The sequence below is a fragment of the Mustela lutreola genome, chromosome 8 (assembly GCF_030435805.1).
Source record: "Mustela lutreola isolate mMusLut2 chromosome 8, mMusLut2.pri, whole genome shotgun sequence".
Taxonomy (NCBI): domain Eukaryota; kingdom Metazoa; phylum Chordata; class Mammalia; order Carnivora; family Mustelidae; genus Mustela; species Mustela lutreola.
In genome coordinates, this window is record NC_081297.1 from 59880318 (window position 1) to 59903624 (window position 23307).

Here is a 23307-nt window from a genome sequence, read left to right on the forward strand (position 1 = left end):
ATTATTGTGGAAACACTAAATTTAAATCTGAAAAATATAACTTGAAAATTAACTTTAATTCACTAATATATTATTTAAACTGTTATTAGCAAACTAAAGTAGATTTCCCCTGGGTGTTTATTTGATTATTCAATTACCAAATACAGAGATTGAATGCTATATGGCAGTGGATAAGATAGGAAAAGCTCTGTTGTAAAAAACACACTATTAGAAGTCATATTCACAATTCTCCCAAATCTTTTCTTTAAAATAAGGTACAAATAAAGAAAAGTAGCACAAAAGTATAAAAGGACACACACACACATATACCTTCTTACAGGCTTGTAAAATTTTAAGAAATACACTGATGGCACAACAGGTTTCATTAAATAAATAGTTTTACTGTTTTGGTGTTCAGTAAACAGTATTGATAATATATAATAACAAGCACTTTAATGTTATAACAATATACATCTAAAGTCCTTCAAACCTTTATTTATTATTTATTATTGTTATGAACCTCAGTTAGTTTCACCTTCTTGAAAACACTGTTATCTTGCTGACCATATCTTTGAAGGCTATTTTCACTTGCTTGTTTCTTAGGGTATAGATGAAAGGGTTCAACAGAGGAGCAACTGAGGTATTTAAGACAGCCACTCCCTTATTAAAAGTTTCTGCATCCTCAACAGAAGGATTTATGTACATAAAGATACAACTTCCATAAGAAAGTGAGACCACAATCATGTGAGAGAAACACGTAGAAAAAGCTTTTTTTCTTTGTTGAACCGAAGGGATTCTCAGAATTGTCCTGATTATGTACATGTAGGAAAGAACCACTAATACCAAGGTGAAGAGGAGAGTGATTCCAACAGAGATAAACTCTATCACTTCTATGAAATGGGTGTCTGAACAGGACAGATGCAACAACACAGTATAGTCACAGCAATAATGATTGATGACATTGGATGCACAGAAAGGCAGCTGGAGAGTCAATACATGTGGCACAATGACAACCAAAAAACCAGAGAACCAGGAACACAGGATGAGTTGAATGCAGAGTCTCCTGCTCATTATGGTTGTATAATGTAGGGGTTTACAAATGGCAACGTAGCGATCATAGGACATGGCAGCTAAAAGATAAAATTCAGTTGCTCCCAGAAGAATAGCAAAAAAGTACTGAGTGAAACAACCAGCAAAGGAGATAGTCTTATCTCCAGTTCCAATATTGACTAGCATTTTGGGGACAAAGACAGAGGTAAAAGATATTTCCAAAACAGAAAAATTCCGGAGGAAGAAATACATAGGAGTCTGGAGTCGATAATCCAGCAGGGTCAGAATGATGATGGTCAAATTTCCCATGATGCTTAAGACGTAAGTTAGCAGCAGAAAAAGGAAAAGCACAGCTTGAAGTTCAGCATCATTTGTCAGTCCAAGGAGAATGAATTCTACCACTGATGTCTGGTTTCTCATCACTAACTTCAGACAAATTAAGACAGAAAATAATAATGACATGAAGTGATTAACACATTTCCTTATTTTACTTTATAATTAACAAAGGCCTTGCTTCTTAGGAACATTTTCAATTGCTCTCACCATATTTTTCATTAATTTATCTTTTCCTTCCTAATCTTTTATTTTGTTTTTCCTCTAAGTTATTATGAATACATGTGCATACTCTGTATATGTGTATATATATTATATGTCATATGCATATAGACAAATCTAAAATAAATTTAGAGGGTAGATTTTATTTGATTAAATAGATTTCTTAAATCAGCCTTTTAACTCTCAATTTATTAGCAAATAAAGTAAATATAAATTAAGGTATGAACTACAGAATTAAAATTGAAATTGGTTGTTTTCTTCTTTTTGTTCTTTTATATTTTTTTCTTCTTTCAATTTTTTTCATTTAGAATAATAATTCTGTGCACCTACAGAAGGTCTAAACTTAGAATTATTTCTCTTTTTTTATGATTCTAAAATCTATGTTAGCAATTTTGTGCAGTTGCTATCTTATTGCACTACAGTATATGTTATTTAAAAGGACACTGACAAGGAGCACCATCTGGTGTTAACTTTAACCGCAGCTTCCTTTGCTTCCCCGCAAAGACCTTTGGCCAAGACTTCTCCATCGTGAAGACTGAAAGGGTCCGGTGATACTCTGACAGCAGCCCCATTATTCCATGGAGGTAGCGGAAGGAGCTTAGGCTGCCTTCGATTCTCCCACACTATGCAAACTGCAAATGGTTCTGAAATTAGAACATATACTGCTATAATAAAAAACTTAGGGACATGGAGAGTCAGCTAGAATAGAGGAAAGGAAAGTCCTAGGTGGGTAGGGAAGTAGGGCAGCCCATTGAAGAGCCAAGCTGCTTTGTCCAATACCTGTGTGCTTTAATTAAACAAACTCAGGCTGCCAACAGCATAGACCTGCTCTATTCACCTTCCAAATCAGAACAGGACCAACAAGCTCAGGCTTGCGTTTTCTACTATGCACAGTAGATGAGCTTCTGCTGGTGAGGAGAAGCTCACAAGCAGGATCTCTACTCCTGCACAATATGATGCAGGCACACAACATGCCCAGCAGCTGAATAGCTGCAAATGCCAGGGCTGCCCAGATAATAGGCATCATGACTTCTAGTAACCTCTTCACAACTAGAGCCCCACATCCCTTAGCACAGAGGTCAGAGGGGTGGGCCAGACTGTCATTACAGCTGCTGGGCCTCTCCGCTGCAGCTACGAAGGACACTCTGGTTTTTGGTCTCTTTGAACCAGTCTGTGTTTTCCCAGCCTGACTAGATGTGAATTCCACAACAGTGAAGCTGTCTCTGTACATAATCAAGAGTCCGGCTAGAAGCATCAGGTTCTGTTCCATTGTAGGTCTTACATACTTTCTGAATGCTGCGATCAACCTCACTTTCCACCTTTGCTCTGTAAGCACATCCCAAAACCACAACAACTTCTGTGACAAAAAGCAAGCATAGGATGATGACAAACATGGCAAGTCCACAGTGGCTTTCTCGGATAATGGCACAGCAGCCAATTAGGTCAATAATGAAAAGCAGGGCTCCTACAGCTATGATCACTACCACAGGCAAGAGTATACATACACATTTTCAAAGAAATGGTCACAGTCATTATAAGTGATAAAGACAGGCTCCCACATAGTATAAAATATCACCTGCCCCCAGAAGATAAGGTTGAGAAACAACAGCAGAGTCTTGGAGGAGTGATGCTGCACTGGCCCATGATGCTGCGGCTGCCGGGGCCCTGCTCTTCCAGAGGGCTGTGCTCACCTAGTGAGGTGGCAATACTCCCTGCACCCAGTATCCTCCTTGCAGTAGCAGAGCCCTGGCTCCAGGCCTGATGATTTTTCTCTTAATTCTTTTTCTTCATCTTTTTTTTTTTTTTTTAAGATTTTATTTATTTATTTGAGAATGACAGAGTGAGCAAGTGAGAGAAAGAAAGTAGGAGCAAGAAGCAGATTCTCTGCTAAGCAGGGAGCCTGAGGCAGGAGTCCATCCCCAGATCCTGGGATCACCATCTAAGCCGAAGGGAAACGCTTAACCAAGTCAGCCACCCTGGCACCCCTTTTCCGTAATTCTTAATGAAGTGTTAGGAATTCACTGGCAAGGCTATGTGCTGTGGTGAGTGCGTGAATTGTGTAAGACAGATGAAACACAGACCTGTACCCCTGAAACATTATATGTTAATTAAAAAAATCTAAAAGACAAAAAAAGTGTTAGGAATTCATATTACCTATAGTTCTTTGATCATGGAAAGGGCTCAATAAATGCTATCACCATTTAATGTAGATATGTGGATTAGTCAGTACTTGGCAAAACATTAAATCAAAATAATCTCACTGATTGTGCTTTTTTGCTATATGCAAGAACTGCCCATCCACAAATTACAGTTCCTTAATTGTCAGCTCAAGCTCAGCTCTTCATACAATTGTATCTAACGATTGCAATCAACCATAATTGATTCTCCTCTTCTTATTCTAATTTACCACAACATAACACTTGGTCATAAAGTCAAATTATTTTCCAGTTATATCGAGTACATACACTTTATCTGTCCAGCTTTAACATAAATAGATTACCCATAAAAATAAAGTCTTATTTATGTACATCTTTTATACAGAGTCCAGAAAATTATACATATTTGGTAAAAATTTTAATGTAAATTTATTTTTTATTTTTTTAGAGGCATAGCCCTATATTATTAAAGGCTATGTTTTTTATGCAAACAAAAGTTCCAATTAAGCTTATCCATACAGTTCTTCAGGATATTCTCTTAATATTTTTCATCATCAGACACAAGGAAATTCTATTAAGAATGCTTTTGTCCACTCAAAAAATAAAATTATTTTCAACTACTGTTTTACTACATATGTTGACATATTTTCATATCATACTATGTAATAAGTTAGTAATAGTCACACATAATATAATCTTATCAAGGTGAAAACTCCAGAAGATTTCATACAGCAAAAGAATAGTTTTACCAAGTTAGGAAGACTGATCGTCTAGAATTATATCCAGAAAATTTCAGGGTTCCTAATATAACGTCAATCAATTTGTGCTTTTGTACAAATTTTTTCTTTTGTTAAATACCTCTATATAAACAAATTTTAAAGGCAAAATGTGCTATATGCTTATCAGTGTTATTAAAAATTCTGTTTTGTTAAGGACAATTAGATTAATTTATTAAGAATGTAAATTTAAGTATTAGTTGAAATAATGGCTATCTATGTCTGAAAGTATTTTCTTGACTGTTTCATAATGAGTACAAATAAATAAATGTTGGAAATAAAAATTACACACAAATAATGAGCTTTACAACAATATTTTATGTGCAGAAAAATATCAGAGCACACCTTTCCACTATGACAAAACAGCTCATTAAATTGAAATATTGCCAAAAGTTGAAATAAATTTGGGGATTTGAATAATTGGTAATGATATTCTGTTTCTACATGAGAATAGCTAGTGTCAGATAATTTGGAGATATTGTTGTTAATCTTCCAGTTTGAGATCCTACCTATTAAGACTGAGAATTCTAACTTAGAAAGTATTCAAGCAATTGCATTCACTAAACACCATTAAAACCCTGAGATTTTCATTGCTTATACTCATTTTTTGATAATATGAAGACTTTGTAAGAGATTCCCACATAATAGTAATACTTTATTGATTAAATAAACAAGTCCAAAAATGAGAACAAAAACATTAATGTATTAGTGACATCATCATCTACTAAATAAAAAATGAACAAAATGAGAACTTGTATATAAGAAGAAAAATTAATATCAAACAAATTTCTTTCAGCAAAATAAAAAATGAAAAAACCTTTTATAATAAAGATAAGTGCTATTCCCAGAAAAATAATGTATATACCATATGTGATCAAATAATAAATGACCAAATAATAAATACTTTACCCAAACAGGATATATTTACTCAAAAGATTTACTGCTAGGAAACTTTTCTTTTCTAAAAAAAAAAAAAAAAAAAAAAAAAAAAAAGAAAGATTTATTTGTACCTAAAAGGGTGTGGAAAACCTTTCCACATATCAATACCTTCTCCTAAAGTAAAATTATCTCTACAATGAATTGTATATAACTTTCATATTTAGCCTCTGCCTCCTTCTGTGGTGGACCTCTTTGCTAGTTTAAGAAGCATTTAGGAGGAAAGTTGAATTTGTTGTCATTGAATCCATGACAAGTGGAAATGGGCATCATGGAAAAACAGAGAAAAGTGTGATTTGATTTATTTTAAGTTCTATTCTGTAAGGGTGGTGTAACATTTTCTGCCTGAAAATAGGTACATATGCTAAACTGTCATATTGTGAAATTTTTACCTGCATTTGCTTACATCAATCAATATTTTATTTAAAAATAATGTGTACACAGTTGTGTCAACAAGCAAATATGAAAGGTAACAGACAAAACAATAAAGAGACTATACATCTGTAGTTCAATGCAGCCATTACCAACCCTCTCCTACCTCAAACAGGTGAATTGGTTCTGCCCTAGTTTCAAATGAGCTCCTTCCATGGCTAAATCAGAGAATATAAAGGTTTAGGACCCACTGGGAAATGGTCCTTGGTTCATCAAAATTTGTCTGCTTCAAAATACTCTGGAATGCCTGGCTTTCTGTCCCAACAAACATAGGTAAAAAGAAGAAACAAAGGGGCACCTGGTTGGCTCAGTGGGTTAAAGCCTTTGGCTCAGGTCATGATCCCAGGACCCTGGGATTGAGCCCCATATTGGGCTCTCTGCTTCCCCCTCTCTCTGCCTGCATCCCTGCCTACTTGTGACCTCTCTCTCTGTCAAATAAATAAATAAAATCTTTTAAAAAAAGAAGAAGAAAAAGAAACCAAGAGCATATAAGCAGATTGAAATCCCCCGCCAAGCCTTTCTTGTCATTCCATTGCTCTTAGAATTTATCTACCACTATTTTTCTTACTCATTTTGGTTTATGTGAATGGATCTTTTGAGATTTCTTTGTCTCCTATGCCCACTTAAAGTCAACTCAAAGCCCACTCAAAGTCAATTCAAAGACTTTGCAATGGCTGTTCTTTCTCTAAACATCACATGACTAACTCCCTCACGTCACCGAGATCTCAGAATTGGGCATGTCTCAAGGGAAGTTTCTCTGATCATACTATCAAGATAATCACTACTCAATCACTGTCTAACACTTAGCTGGCTTGATATTTTATGCATAATAGATATTTTTGTTGTTGTTCACACCACTCTTAGATTTTGTTATTTCTTTATTTGCTATGTGCTTATCATCTAGCATCCTCACTAAACTGTAAGCTCCACTAAATGAAAGACTTTATGTACTAGCTTTTCTGTATGCCTGTGCAAGTTTTTGGCAACTACCAGTTTCTTTATGATATATCAGAGGGTATATATATATATATATATATATATATATACAGCATGATATCTTTGCTGAGTAAATATTTGTTGAGGATTTATTTAAGCCAAATTAGATGTCTAAATTAGATACTCTGTTTTATTGAGGTATAGTTGATTTATAATAAATTTTACATGGTTAAAATATATAGTTCCATAAGTTTTGAGACATGTCATAACCTATGAAAACTTCACTACTATCAAGAAAATAAATAAACTCACCAATCTTAAAATTTTCTCATACCCCTTTTAATTCTTGCCTTGCAACCGACCCCATACTCTCACATAGTAGATAAGTTCAGTGGGAAAGGATTATTAAGCTTTGCAACCGTGTGGGTGTTTTCCAAAAGGAGAAGGAATAAAGGGCTGATTTTTTGACCAACTGCCACTCTAATTTCTCCAATTAAGCATTATAAACAAAAAGCTATTCCAATATTCTGTTTCCTTTGTATATTTTCCCAAAATACTCAACATCATAGCATTACCATTTTTTTCTGTAGTTTTAAAATATAGCACACACAGCAAATGTTATTTATAACTATTCTTTTTAAAATAGCTATTCTTAATCACTTTTTTTTTTTTTTTTAGGTCATAAACCTCAGTGAGTAAATTCAGGTTTTATTTTCTAAAAGGTGATGTATCGAGACTATACTGAGAGTAGTGGTATCTGGGGACTAATGGTGTGGTTAAGAATATTTTCTACCTGGAGCTAGAGTTCCTGCTGAAATCAGTGTAGTGATAAGATCCAGAAAGTAAGTGGAAATATGATCCATGTAAAAAAGTCCAAGAAAAAATGGAAAACAATATTGGAATCTTGAGTTAATGAAATTATTATTCAGAGAGATATATGAAAGCAGGGAGATTTCAATACATCACGTGGGTAACAAAAAAGGTAAGTAGGCTCTGTTACAATACGTGGTTAACATTCTCTGCACCGTGCTTTACAGTAGGAACAATTTAGTTAGAGTCAAGACGAATGTGATCCTTAACCAGGACTTATCTGGAATTAGTCATGCATCTTTTATCACTTTGCCAGTTCTATATAACAAAGATCCCCAAAATTTAGTGTCTTACAACAGCAAGCATATATTATTATTTATGAGTCTATGGTTCAGCTAGGCAGTTCTGCTGATATGGACATGGTTCTCCCACATCCTGGGGAATCAACTAGCTGTAAGCTCATCTAGAATGGCTTCAGGAGGGATGAATCAGCTCAGCTTCAATAGCTGTCTCTTCCAGCTGACTGACCTTTGCTTGTTCTCATGTGAATTGTGGGGTTCAAGAAGCAGGGAGAGAATGCATTCTTGGTTTCTTGATTCTTACCCTCTGAACTGTCACAATATTCCTCTGTCGCATCTCTTTGCAAAAGCAAGTCACAGGACTAAGCTAAATTCAAAGAATGATAAACAGACATTTGCCTGCTGAATGGACCTGTAGCGTAACATTGCAAAGGACATGGCCATTTTCCTACCCATCCACCATACAGCTCATGAAGAATCACCTAATCACTAAAAAGCTGTGGCAACCATATTGCTGTCCTAGGGCTGCCATAACAAATCACCCCAAACCAGTGACTTAAAACCACAGAAATTCATTCTTTCACAGTTCAGGAGGCCAAAAGTCTGGTGGGTCTGAGGAAAAAATCTGTTGCATGCTTTTCTTCTAGGTTCTGGTGCTGGCCAACAAGCTTTAATACTCCTGGCTTACAGTCGCATCTCTCCATATTCAGCCTCCATTTTGACATGGCTGTCAGTCCTGTAGATCTGTATATCTTTGTGTCTCTGAATCTCACCTTAAATAATGACCCTAGTCATTGGATTTATGTCCCACCCCAATCTAGCATAACCTTATCATCACTGATTACACGTGTAAATGCCCTGTTTTCAAATAAAGTCATATTCACACCTATCCATTATTAGGAGCTCAACTTATCTCTAGGAGGATACAATTCCATTCACAACAATGATCATATATATTGTATGGAATATGCTGAAGAGAAATCAATACCTTGAGAATCATTAAAAACATAAACCTGTAAATTAAAAAATAAATAAATAAAATAAAAGCCCAGTCTATAAACAAGTGTATAAGAAAAAGAGAAAATACCAGTTAATATGCAAACAGCCTCTTTTTCTTTCTTTTGGCCCTTTGCTGTCTGTGTTCTCTTGCTAAACACAAAGCATGCTTCTTTTTCAACTTAAAGTTAAGCTCCTTTTGCAAACTTGTCCATGAAAATTCCTACACCATCTCTTAACCACTTTACCATTTATAATCCATACATTACTCTTTATTGTTGTCAATTTTTTTTCATATAATTTTAGAATATGTTCCTTTATGGATGACCAAAGTGAATCTCAGGTCTTACAGTTAAGTTTTAATCTGATTAAATTTTGTGAGTGGTATAAGATAAAGGTCTAGTTTTATTCTTTTACATGTGAATATCTAATTTTCTTAGCACAATATTGAAATGACTGTCTTTTCTCCATTGAGTACTCTTAGCTCCCCTATCAAATATTACTTGATGTAAATGCATTTAGTTTTTTAAAAGTAAGATTACTTTTTTCCTACCACTTGTTTGAATTTGCTTTATTCACATTTGAATTTTGTGCACATTAAAATTTTAAAAATTGAGGGTCCCTGGGTGGCCCAGATGGTTGGACAGCTGCCTTTGGCTCAGATCATGATCTCCAGGTCCTGGGGTCAAGTCCTGTGTCAGGCTCTGGCTTAGTGGGGAGTCTGCTTCTCCCTCTACCTCTACCTCTCCCCTTGCTTGTGCTCTCTCTGTCTCTGTCTCTGTAGCGCTCTCAAATGAATAAAACTCATCACAATACAAAATTACAGCATTTATTTTTGTGTAGGATGAAAACTTTTTTTTTAGCTTAATTTTTTAAATTTATTTTTTGTTTATTTCAGCATAACAGTATTCATTATTTTTGCACCACACCCAGTGCTATTTGCAATCTGTGCCCTCTATAATACCCACCACTGGGTACCCCAACCTCCCACCCCCCCCATCCCTTCAAAATCCTCAGATTGTTTTTCAGAGTCCATAGTCTGTCATGGATCACCTCCACTTCCAATTTCCCCCAACTCCCTTCTCCTCTCTAACTCCCCATGTCCTCCATGCTATTTGCTATTATCCACAAATAAGTGAAATCATATGATGATTGACTCTCTCTTCTTGACTTATTTCACTCAGCATAATCTCTTCCAGTCCCGTCCATGTTGCTACAAAAGTTGGGTATTCGTCCTTTCTGATGGAAGCATCATACTCCATAGTGTATATAGACCACATCTTCCTTATCCATTCATCCATTGAAGGACATCTTGGTTCTTTCCACATTTGGCCATTGCTGCTATCAACATTGGGGTACAGATGGCCCTTCTTTTCACTGCATCTGTATCTTTGGGGTAAATACTCAGTAGTGCAATTTCAGGGTCATAGGGAAGTTATATTTTTAATTTCTTGAGGAATCTCCACACTGTTCAAAGAGACTGCACCAACTTGCATTTCCACCAACAGAGTAGAGGGTTCCCCTTTCTCCATATCCCCTCCAACACAGGTTGTTTCCTGTCTTGCTAATTTTGGCCATTCTGACTGGTGTAAGTTGATATCTCAATGTAGTTTTAATTTGAATCTCCCTGATGGCTAGTGATGATGAACATTTTTTCATGTGTCTGATAGCCATTTGTATGTCTTCATTGAAGAAGTGTCTGTTCATATCTTCTGTCCATTTTTTGATATGATTGTCTGTTTTGTGTGTGTTGAGTTTGAGGAGTTCTTTATAGATCCTGGATATCAGCCTTTTGTCTGTACTGTCTTCTCCCATTCTGTGGGTTGCCTCTTTGTTTTCTTGACTGTTTCCTTTGCTGTGCAGAAGCTTTTGATTTTGATGAACTAGTTAAGCTTAGTGTACAAGCCCACAAACTAGCTCTAAGGGAGTCTGGTAAAATACTGTTTGGCCTTCACTTTATCCATGTAAAATGGTTTTGCCTTCCCTAAGACTCAAAATATGGAGTCCAGAGGCTAAGTGGTCAGTAATTCATCACTATTTCCTCCTTTTTGAATATAGTGAATTATGGTAGCACAATAGAAACTCACAGGACTTTGCAACAAGCCTGTAGCACAGATGATGGTTCATGGGGGATAAACAGTTATTGAGTATTGGGTCCTGAATTCAAAACATTGATTATCTGACTATCAAATATGTAGGTTTCATACCATAATTAATCAGCATTGAAGTATATTTTATTCACTCTACTACCTGAAAGTCCACAGCACTCACTATCAATATTATTTTGTAGTCCGAGATTATAAACATGTATTATGTGCATTTTGTAGCATTGATTTTGGCAATTGAGAATTTTGCTTTATTTCCTCATTATATAATTACATTTTTATTAATTGCTCTTGGGTTTTGTCTCCTAACCACAATTAAAACTCTCTTTGGGCTGTGTTATTTCCTGCATGTTAAATATAAATATAAAGCAATATTATACATTGGACTGGATTCACTAATTTGACCTGACCACCCTTGTGATAAACCAGATAGACTTCTTAAGCTACATTGAAATATCAAAATGTTAATTGTTCTTCTTGCCTCAGCTCTCATATATGTGACAGGATTGGATGACATATAAAGTAAGATCTAACCAATTCTTATTTTAGGGGTACTAGAGGTACCAGTTTTGGCCTTTTAAGACATCCTTCGACACTCAAAATTATAGACATTTGTAAGAAATATTTCCAGAAAGTCTTCTAAATAACAATATAGGGGCATATATATGAAAGAAATCTATGGAATTTTAAACTTAAGAAAAATTCCTTTTTTTCATACAACTAAAAAAGACAATTATATCACCACCATAAAAAAAAAAAAAAAAAAGTGATGAAAATATTTGTCCAAAGAAAACTCTGGAATTGTTAGTGATAACAATTTTAGTATTTTGTGGGTAAACAACTCATCAAATAAGTCCTTTTATTCATCTCTTCACATATAATAATTACTATTAATTAGCTTTTGGAACTCTAAAGAAGAAATGAATTTGTAAATTGAGGATGACAAGCTTGGACAAAAAGCCTCTTCAAGGAGTTTGTGGCTCTGTGACTTAAATTTATAAATTTATTTATACTTATATTCAATTTATAAAACTATATGTAAATTTGTAAATTGAGGATGACAAGCTTGAAAAAAGTCTCTTCAAGGAGATTGTGGCTCTGTGACTTACATTAAATTTATGAATTTATTTATACTTACACTAAATTTATACATTTATTCAATTTATAAAACTATATGAAATATATATATAACTATACTAAAAAACTATATGAAAATTATATGAAACATAATAATTATATTATAAATTCCCCCAAAGAAGCCATGGATTTTAAGTCAGATAAGATATGAAATAAGTGAATATCTTATGAAAAATTATCTTGCATCTTACAGGATGAAATTGATTTTACATTTCACTCTAAACATAAAAATGCATTACTAAAGCATACTCTTTCATATATTGGGTCTAATCTATATTTTATGTTATTCTAAAAATAATACTATCATACACTCAGATAGGGTTTATTATGTATCAGGTGTTTCCATAAACTCTTTTCATAAATTACTGTTATTCTATTCTTGATTTTATTATGCTAGCTTATTAAACACATACACATTCACTACTAAACTGATTTTACGACCTCACAATCTACTTTTGAATCACATTCAAATAGTAAAAAACCAGGGACACCTGACTGACTCAGTCAGTCAAGCATCTGACTCTTGATTTCTGCTCAGGTCATGATTTTAAGGTCAGGGGATTGAGCCCCATGTCAGGCTCCACCTTCAGTGGGAAATCTACTTGAGATTTTCTCACTCTTCTTCTATCCCTCCCACTGTGCTTTCTCTTTCAAATAAATAAATAGATCTATTTTAAAAAGAAAAGAAAAGGAAAGAAAAGAAAACCATTGCAATAGTCTTACCAGATGGTCACTGAATTTAGCAACATTAATTTGGAATTGTGAGTTAAGCTTAAACAATTAAAAGACCACTGAAGGAGAAAGATTTAAAGGCACTGATATTTCCTACCCCAAACTCCCATTATGCTCAATGGATATAAACTTCAGAAAATGAAAATTAAAATAAATATCACAAATTGCAAATTTGTGATGATTTTAAATTTCTCTGGGATATTGACCAAGAATGTTATTCTAAAGGCTAGAGGCTAGTTGATGCTTAAAGAAAAACCTATACAATTAAGAAAAATGTTGACTAATGAAGATTTAGAGTAATAAATACTATTGGTATAAATTGGATATTCAATATATGTCTTTATGAGAGTGGGAATGTGAAATTTTCCAAAATTACATTTGACTCAATTTCATGTTGTCTTCTTAGTTGATTTAAGGCATTTATGGACTTACAGACAATATTCCCATGTATAAGTGGTGCTTTATCAGGATGAAAATGTCCTAGAGATTTTTTAAAAAATTAACATATTGAATTTCAAATGTAGAAGGGTCTGAATTTGAATTCCTGTGACTACCTCTCAATAACCCTATCTCGTCAAGATTCTTAAATTTTCTGATCCTAATTCATCTTTTATGAAAAATAAATGTATAATAGGATCTACCCATTGGATTGTTGTGAGAATATTTTTTTAGGATTTTATTTAAGGATTTTTAGGATTTTATTTAATTATTTGAGAGAGAGAGAAAGAGCTTGAGCATGGGGAGGGCAGAAGGGTAGTGAGAAGCAGTCTCCCCACTGAGCAGGGATCCCAATGCAGGACTCGATCCAAAGACCCTGGGATCATGAACTGAACTGAAGGCAGATGTTCAACTGACTGAGCCACCTGGACACCCCATGAGGACATTTATTAATGCTTTGATAAATCATGTTGGCTATTATTATCACTATTCTTGCTTTTACTATAGTGGAAAGCAAGTATTTCTTGTTTAAATTCTATGCAAGAGCTAATTAATAAAAATTAATAAGCAACCCTGGATGGCTCAGTCAGTTGTGTATGGAGTCTTGGTTTTTGGCTCAGGTCATGATTTCAGGATCATGATACTGAGCCCCCTGTCAGGCTTTGTACTCAGCATGCAGTCTGCTTGAGATTCTCTTTCCTTACTCCTTCCCCTCTTTCTCTCTCTCAAATAAATAATCTTTTAAAAATAAAATAAAAATTAATAGATGATTAAGCCAATGATCAAAGAGGTCCAGAACCATATTATAAAATATTCATATAAAAGTAATCTTATTATGTAACCTCATTTAGAGCAGCAACCTATGTAAAGAATTTGTACCGTGAATTCTTGGCAACTACAAGTCCCCACTTTTTGATACATCTTTTTAAAAGTTATCTAAAGCACATTACAAGATTATACTTGCATCCTATTATGTGAAGAATATATGGGGTCTCTGGTAAATATTTTTATTTATGCTTCATAACTTTTTTATTCTGATCTGTGCCCCACAAGGCTGGCCTTTATATACTGCATCAGCAGAAATTCTTGTCCTCTGTCTCAGATTTGGTTTGATGAAGAACATCATCAAATCTTCATCATCAAATTTGAGAGATTCAGAATAGCATAAGACCAGGATGGCTGCCTTTTTCCTCTAAAGAACAGGGCTCCAGTTGTGTGGCTTTACATATAGTTGTAGCATCCTCCAGGTTCCAGGTAATACTTCTTCTCCTTACCCCTTCAGATCAAGATTTGTGGATTTTCCATCATATGAGTTGTATGACAATTATGTAGTCTTGCTCCCCAATTCACAAACAGAGCCCTCATAAATATTCTCTCAATTATCCCAAGAGTACCATCTGTTTCTTGCTGGGAGTCTGACTGATACACTAAGACTTGTCTATCACAGCAAGTGACACTGAAAAAATCAGAGCTAATCTTGTACTCCTTTTAAGCTTTTGTCTGTGTGTTCTGCTGTTTCTTTTTTGTTTAGAAACACTAAGTAATGGAACTCAAAACACATCTAACTTCTGCAAGACTTTTTGAGTAAATGTCCTCTTGACTGCCCCCTTCACTTCATTGTTCCTAAGGCTGTAGATGATGGGGTTTAACATAGGAGTGATGACAGTGTAGGACAATGACACTAGCTTCTTGCTCTCGGGGGACTGGTTGGATTTGGGCCTTAGGTAGGTCAAACTGGCTGTTCCATAGAAAAGGGATACCACAATGAGGTGTGATGAACAAGTAGAGAATGCCTTCTGGCGACCAGTAGCAGAGGACATCCTCAGGATAGTGATGATAATGCGGGTATAGGAGACCAAAATGAGGGAAAAGGGAAACATGATAAATAGTAGCGTGGAAGCAAGTGCTTGCATTTCATACATGGTTGTATCTTGAGTGACTAGTTGCAGCACTGGAGGACCATCACAAAAAAAGTGGTCTATAGTATTTGGTCCACAGAAAGGAAGGGCCATCAACCAAGCTGTCTGTAGCATAGAGACAGGAACACCAGACATCCAAGAGCCGAGAACCATCCATAAGCATAAGGGCCTATTCATTATGACTGAATAACGGAGAGGGTTACCAATAGCCACAAAGCGATCATATGCCATCATAGATAGGAGAAAGCATTCAGAGCTGCCAAAGAAGAAGAAAAAGTACATCTGGATCCCACAGCCTACAAAAGAGATGATTTTCCTTGAAGACAGTAGATCCACCAACATCTTTGGCACCATGACCAAGGTGAAACAAACTTCAAGAAGTGATAGGTTTCGGAGAAAGAAGTACATGGGTGTTTGAAGAGCAGAATCCACACTGGTGACTGTGATGATAAGGAAGTTGCCCAACAAAGTAACTGTATAGATGATGAGGAACAAAATAAAGAGGGAAACTTGCATCTCAAGGTTATTTGTAAAACCGAGAAGAATAAATTCAGTGACTCTGGTGTGATTTTCACAAATCATATCTTAGAGTATTTTCTCTGTAAGAATCAAAATATGTGCATCAAAGGATAGTGTTTAAATATCTATATAATTTTTAAAATATCAATAAAATTCATAACTGCATCTCTGTGCTCACATATCTCACCATTATATTTCTCTGAAGCAGAAAGAATGTTTAAAATAAGATAAAATTAAGAAAAAAATATATTTTTTTCATTTCATTTTATTTTATTTCTTTTCAGTGTTCAAGCATTCATTGTTTATGCATCACACCCAGTGTTCCATGCAATATGTTGCCCTCCTTAATACCCACTACCAGGCTCACCCAATCTCCCACCCTCCTCCCCTCCAAAATTCTGTTTGTTTCTCAGAGTCCATAGTTTCTCATGGTTTGTCTCCCCGTCCAATATCTCCCAACTCACTTCTCCTCTCCATCCCCCAATGTCCTTTGTGTTATTCCTTATGCTCCACAAGTAAGTGAAACCATATGGTAATTGACTATCTCTGCTTGACTTATTTCACGTATGCACAGAGTGAATGATGGTGTGGAATGTACTCCATTCTGTAGAAACATGTAATTAATATAATAAGAAATTATAAAATTGAAACTAGCTCATAACTTATATTTTTGTTCCCTGGACTTACTTCATATTTTTAAAAAATAGTAGATGGTGCTCACTTCAGCAGCACATGTACTAAAATTGGAACAATACAGAGAAGATTAGCATGGCCACTGCATAAGGATGATATTCAAATTTGTGAAGCGTTCCATATTTTTAAATCTTATACTCGGGGTTCTTGATGATGAGGTTTTTTTTTTTTTCTTTTATATATATATAAATATTTTTTCTCTTGTCATATACTTTTATCAGTCTTTTTGTTTGTCTGTTTTTGTTTGTATACTTCATAAATATTACCTTGGGGCCCATTTGGGCTTAGGCTTCTTTTTTTTCTTTCTTTTCTTCCTCTCTCTCTCTCTCTATCTCTTTTTCTTTCTTTTTTCTTTCATTTGGGTGGGGACTCTTGATTGCTCAGAAGCATTCCAGGGTGCACCTTGACTGCACCATGGTCAATACATCCAGCTACATCTGTTCAGCCATCTCTCACCCAAATGACTAGTAGGAAGAATGCCCAACAAAAGAAAAATTCAGAGGATGGGTCTTCTGCAACAGAGCTAATGGCTGTCAACATAGACAATATGTTGGAAAGGGAATTAAGGCTAACAATTATCCAGGCAATAGCTAGGTTGGAGAAAGCCATGGATGACAAAACAGAATTGATTAGAGCAGAACTGAAAGCCACCAGGGATGATGTTCACAATGTTCTCAATGAGTTCCAATCTAATCTAAATTCTCTAAAAGCAAGGGTAATTGAGGCATAAGATAGAATTAGTAATCTGGAGGACAAACAGATAGAGAGAAAGGATCAGGAGGAAGCCTGGAACAAACAGCTTAGAAGCAACAAAAACAGAATTAGGGAAATAAATGATGCCATAAAATGTTCTGACGTCAGATTTATTGGAATCCCTGAAGGGGAGGAGAAAAAAAGAAGTCTAGAAGATATAGTGGAACTAGTTCTCCATGAAAATTTTCCCAATCTCACGAATGGAACCAGTGTTCATATACTAGAGGCAGGACAGTCTACCCCCCACGATTATAGATTCTCGAAAGTCCTTACCTGATAGTAAGAATGAGGAATCATAATTGTAGACAAGCTCTCTTGAAGACAGCTAAGGCAAAGAAGCTTCTTACATACAGAGGAAAGCCCATCAGAATAACATCAGACATATCTACATAAACCTGGCAAGCCAGAAAGGGCTGGCAAGATATATTCAGGGCACTAAATGAGAAGAACATGCATCCAAGAATACTTTATCCGGCAAGACTGACATTCAAAAGGGATGGAGAGATAAAGAGTTTCCAATACCAGCAAGGCTTGGAAGACTATGTGACCACCAAGCCAAAACTGCAGAAAATATTAAGGGGGGGTTCTATAAAAGAGGAAAAATCTTAAGAATAGCATTGAATAGAAATATAGAAACAATCTACAGAAAGAAAGTCTTCGAAGGTAACATGATGTCAATAAAAATGTATCTATCAATAATTACTCTCAATGTGAATGGCCTAAATGCACCCATAAAATGACACAGGTTGCAGATTGATAAAACGACAGGACCCATCCATATGTTGTCTACAAGAGACCCATTTTGAAACTAAAGATACACCCAGACAGAAAGTTAAGGGATGGAGAAGCATCTTTCATGCCGATGGGCCTCAAAAAGAGGCTGGGGTAGCGATTCTCATATCAGATAAATTAGATTTTAAACTAAAGACTGTAGTCAGAGATACAAAAGGACAATACATAATTGTTAAAGGGACTATCCACCAAGACGATCTAACAATTGTAAATATCTATGCCCCCAATATGGGAGCTTCCAATTACATAAGAAAACTGTTAATCAAGATAAAGAGTAATATTGATATGAATACATTAATAGTAGGAGTTCTTAACATGAATATCTCAGAAATAGATCATTGCAGCAGAAAATCAATAAAGAAACAAGAGCATTGAATGACACATTGGACCAGATGGACCTCATAGATATATACAGAACATTCTGCCCTAAAACAACAGAATACTCATTCTTCTCAAGAGCACGTGGAATCTTATCCAGAATAGGCCACATACTGGGTCACAAATCAAGACTCAACTGATAACAAAAGACTGAGATTATTCCCTGCATATTCTCAGATCACAATGCTTTGAAATTGGAGCTCAACCACAAGGAAAAGTTCTGAAGGAACTCAAACACCTGGAAACTAAAGACCGCCTTGCTTAAGAATGCTTGGATCAACCAGGAGATCAAAGAAGAACTTAAACAATTCATGGAAACCAATAAAAATGAAGACAGTTTGGTCCAAACCTATGGGATACAGCAATGGTGGTCCTAAGTGGGAAATACATAGCCATTCAAGCCTCCCTCAAAAAAATTGAAAAATCCAGAACACAGCAGCTGTCTCTACACCTTAAAGAACTGGAGAATCAACAACAAATCAAACCAACTCCACACATAAGAAGGGAAATAATCAAGATTAGAGCAAAGATCAATGAGGTAGAAACCAGAGATACAGTAGAATGTATCAATGAAACTAGAAGATGGTTTTTTGAAAGAATCAGTAAGATCGATAAACCATTGGCCACACTAATCCAAAAGAAAAGAGAGAAGTCTCAAATTCATAAAATTATTAATGAAAAGGAAGAGATCACAACTAACACAAAGGAAGTAGAAACAATCATCAAAAGTTATTATCAACAGTTACATACCAATAAGTTAAGCAACTAGATGAAATGGATGCATTCCTAGAAAACCATAAACTCCCAAAACTGAACCAAGAAGAAACTGACAACCTGAATAGACTGATATCTAGTAACAAGATTAAAGCAATGATCAAAAACCTCTCAAAAAACAAGAGCCCAGGACCTGATGGATTCTCTGGGGAAATTCTACCAAAATTTTAAAGAAGAAATAACACCTATTCTCCTGAAGTTATTTCAAAAAATTGAAGCAGAAGGAAAACTTCCAGACTCTTTTTATGAAGCCAGCATTACCCTGATCTCCAAACCAGGAAAAGACCCTACCAGAAAGGAGAATTTCAGACCAATATCACTGATGGATAACAAGATCCTAGCAAATAGGATCCAACAGCACATTAAAAAGGTTATCCACCATGACCAGGTGGGATTCATTCCTGGGCTACAAGGGTGGTTCAACATTCGCAAATCAATCAATGAGATAGAACAAATCAATAAGAGAAGAGAGAAGAACCACATGGTCCTCTCAATTGATGCAGAAAAAGCATTTGACAAAATCCAGCATCCATTCCTAATTAAAACATTTCAAAGTATAGGGATAGAGGGAACATTCCTTAACTTCATAAAATCTATCTATGAAAAGCCCACAGCAAATATCATCCTCAATGGGAAAAAGCTTACAGCCTTCCCTTTGAGATCAAGAACACAACAAGGATGCCCACTCTCACCACTCTTGTTCAAAATAATGATAGAAGTCCTAGCAACAGCAGTCAGACAACAAAGAAAAATAAAAGGTATCAAATTGGCAATGAAGAAGTCAAAGTCTCTCTTTTCACAACTCTATGGTCAAATAATCTTCAACCAAGCAGGAAAAAATAAATGGTGCTGGGAAAACTGGACAGCTATATGTAGAAGAATGAAACTCGACCATTCTCTTACACCATACACAAAGATAAACTCAAAATGAATAAAAGACCTCAACATGAGACAGGAATCCATCAGAATCCTAGAGGAGAACATAAGCAGAAACCTCTTCAATATCAGCCACAGCAACTTCTTTCAAGTTATGTCTCCAAAGGCAAAGGAAACAAAAGCAAAAATGAACTTTTGGGACTTCATCAAGATCAAAAACTTCTGCACAACAAAGGAAACAGTCAACAAAACAAAGAGGCAACCCACGGAATGGGAGAAGATATTTGCAAATGACAGTACAGACAAAAGGCTGATATCCAGGATCTATAAAGAACTCCTCAAACTCAACACACACAAAACAGACAATCATATCAAAAAATGGGCAGAAGACATGAACAGACACTTCTTCAATGAAGACATAAAAATGGCTATCAGACACATGAAACAATGTTCATCATCACTAGCCATCAGGGAGATTCAAATTAAAACCACATTGAGATACCACCTTACACCAGTTAGAATGGCCAAAATTAGCAAGACAGGAAACGATGTGTGTTGGAGATGATGTGGAGAAAGGGGAACCCTCTTATACTGTTGGTGGGAATGTAAGTTGGTACAGCCACTTTGGAGAACAGTGTGGCGATTCCTTAAGAAATTAAAAATAGAGCTTCCCTATGACCCTGCAATTGTGCTTCTGGGTATTTACCCCAAAGGTGTAGTGAAAAGAAGGAACATCTGTACTGCAATGTTTATAGCAGCAATGACCACGGTCATCACACTGTGGAAAGAACCAAGATACCCTTCAATAGACAAATGGATAAGGAAAATGTGGTCCATATACACTATGAAGTATTATGCCTCCATCAGAAAGGATAAATACCCAGCTTTTGTATTAACATGGACAGGACTGAAAGAGATTATGCTGAGTGAAATAAGTCAAGCAGAGAGAGTCAATTATCATATGGTTTCACTTATTTGTGGAGCATAAGAAATAACACGGAAGACATAGGGAGATGGAGAGGAGAAGGGAGTTGAGGGAAATTGGAAGGGGAGGTGAACCATGAGAGACTATGGACTCTGAAAAACAACCTGAGGGTTTTGAAGGGGTGGAGGGTATTAAGGAGGGCACGTATTGCATGGAACACTGGGTGTGGTACAAAAACAATGAATTTTATTACGCTGAAAAGAAATTTTTTTAAAAAGGGGGAAAAAGGGGCACCTGGGTGGCTCAGTGTGTTGAGCCTCTGCCTTCAGCTCGGGTCATGATCCCGGGGTCCTGGGATCGAGCCCCACGTCGGGCTTTCTGCTCTGCAAGTAGCCTGCTTCCTCCTCTCTCTCTGCCTGCCTCTCTGCCTACTTGTGATCTCTGTCAGATAAATAAAGAAAAAATCTTAAAAAAAAAAAAGGGGGGGAAAAAAAGTAGTAGATGATCCTATTGTAATGACTATCTGCCTAAACTACTTCCACTTAATTATGATAATAGCATGCTTCTGGTGAAGAATATGAGCTTCAGACAGTGATCACTGATAAGACAAAATATGCACCAAGGTGATAAGCAATGAATAAAGTTCATGCAAGATATATATTTTTTTCATGATGAATAGAATACAAAACAAAACTTCTGAATGAATATGACATTCAGTAGAGAAGTCCACCTTCCAACACTCATTTCAATTTCTGTCCATCAAAACAGCTCTGCTTTCCACTGTGTTGTGACTTTGTCAAATTATCATTTATTAAGTAAAGTTGGTGTGTACGATGTTGAGCGTGGTTCAATAAAAGACCACAAGGGAAAGAAAACAGAATTTTTTACCCACTGGTTTCTGGAAGAGGCACAAGGTTCTCTCAAGGAGGCACATCAGGAAGTCACCACTTGCACAGGCAGAAAGAGTGGAACAGGAGCTAGGGCACATGCTTTTATTAGGGCCCAAGTGTGGAGTACTTGGGGATTCCCTGACTAACGCCATGTTGGTCAATTTAAATGGAAAAGAGCAGGATTTTGTTATGCTTCCCAGCAGTTTTATCTAAGGGCATATAAAGAGAAGCACCTGGGAGATAAGGGAGACTATTATTTATCACAAGGGCAGTTGGGCAGGGTCTAGCAGTAACTTATATTTCCTTGTGACTTTTTGGGTTGTTACCCAGGACATACACTTGAGGGAAGGGTTAATGTCAGTTCAAGGTCTCTGCTAGCAACTTGGCTACCCCAAATGGTTGCCAAGTCAGCAACATTATGAAGTAGTTTACCCAAACCGTCAACAGCAGCCAATCATTTTCAAGATCACATGATCAGAAGTGAGAGCCCCTATTGAATGTCCACTAAAAATCTAGTCCAGTCATAAAAGTACTGACCCAATTATTATGAACTCAAGCACTGTATCTTATTTAGGATAAAATATTTTGACTGAAAGTAGAATTATACAAATATTTTTTGTACAAATTTTACTTAGCAATAACATATCAAACATTAATCATCACAGAAACCTGTTGGAAAAAACAATTATTCATAATGGTACATTGAAGCTGAGATGAGCAATGTTTCTGTGTTTTTCAAATATTGGAGCTAGGTGAATATTGGATCTATTATGTTACAATACATATTTCAAATTTAATTGAGGAAAAAACCTAACTACTTCATTGTAGAGTAAAATTATATTTTAAACGGGCTTCCCCTCTGAAAGTGAGGAGCTGGAAACTCACAGCATATAGATCTACTCTGAAACAATTGATTCAATTGAAGATTCCATGTTTTAATTCCACCCTAAACATATGTACTCCTGGTTCTCTCTCACCTGTCTTTTTTGCTTATGTAAGTTCTGAGCCAAAGTCCTCAATAGCGTAAGGAAAGGAACTCTGGTGATCCCATGCTCTGCACTCCCCTAGGGGTTCTAGGATAATAGATAACATATAATAGTGACTGTGCCCAATACCCTCTCACCACAATTGCAAAACTACTTCAATACCATTCTCGCCATTGGTAATAGCAATAACACTATTGTTGGTACATAGAGCAAAACTGTTAAAAAGCTTCATATGTATTATCATGCTCACCAATATTTTGCCACAACTCTAAAATTGTTATGGGTCTAAAAATACTCCACTTTTTGTGTTGAGAAAAAAAGAATAAGGGTTGATGAAGGTATCAATATTTTATTGATATTTGTTCATTTATATTTACTATATTATGATTTTGTGTATGCCTAAAATGCCTAAACCACCACCGTCTCCCAGAATTCTGATATTGATGTAGCAGAGAGCAATGCTAG

At 35.8% G+C, this 23307-nt stretch overlaps 2 protein-coding genes, 1 non-coding gene and 1 pseudogene across 3 annotated transcripts; 1 reads left to right on the plus strand and 3 right to left on the minus strand.

The window, feature by feature from the left end:
• Positions 1-510: 510 nt before the first annotated feature.
• Positions 511-1449, minus strand: LOC131837891 (olfactory receptor 2AP1-like). The gene has a single exon (XM_059183549.1). It carries the CDS (start codon positions 1447-1449, stop codon positions 511-513), a length of 939 nt encoding a protein of 312 aa, XP_059039532.1.
• Positions 1450-2012: 563 nt separating this feature from the next.
• LOC131839752 (tetraspanin-3-like) lies at positions 2013-3228 on the minus strand (annotated as a pseudogene).
• An 11659-nt stretch (positions 3229-14887) lies between these two features.
• LOC131837892 (olfactory receptor 10A7) lies at positions 14888-15838 on the minus strand. The gene has a single exon (XM_059183551.1). The coding sequence runs from the start codon at positions 15836-15838 to the stop codon at positions 14888-14890; it is 951 nt and encodes a 316-aa protein (XP_059039534.1).
• Positions 15839-16488: 650 nt separating this feature from the next.
• LOC131839972 (U6 spliceosomal RNA) lies at positions 16489-16595 on the plus strand. Its single transcript, XR_009357094.1, has one exon. It is a non-coding gene; the product is annotated as a U6 spliceosomal RNA (small nuclear RNA).
• The last annotated feature ends 6712 nt before the right edge of the window (positions 16596-23307 follow it).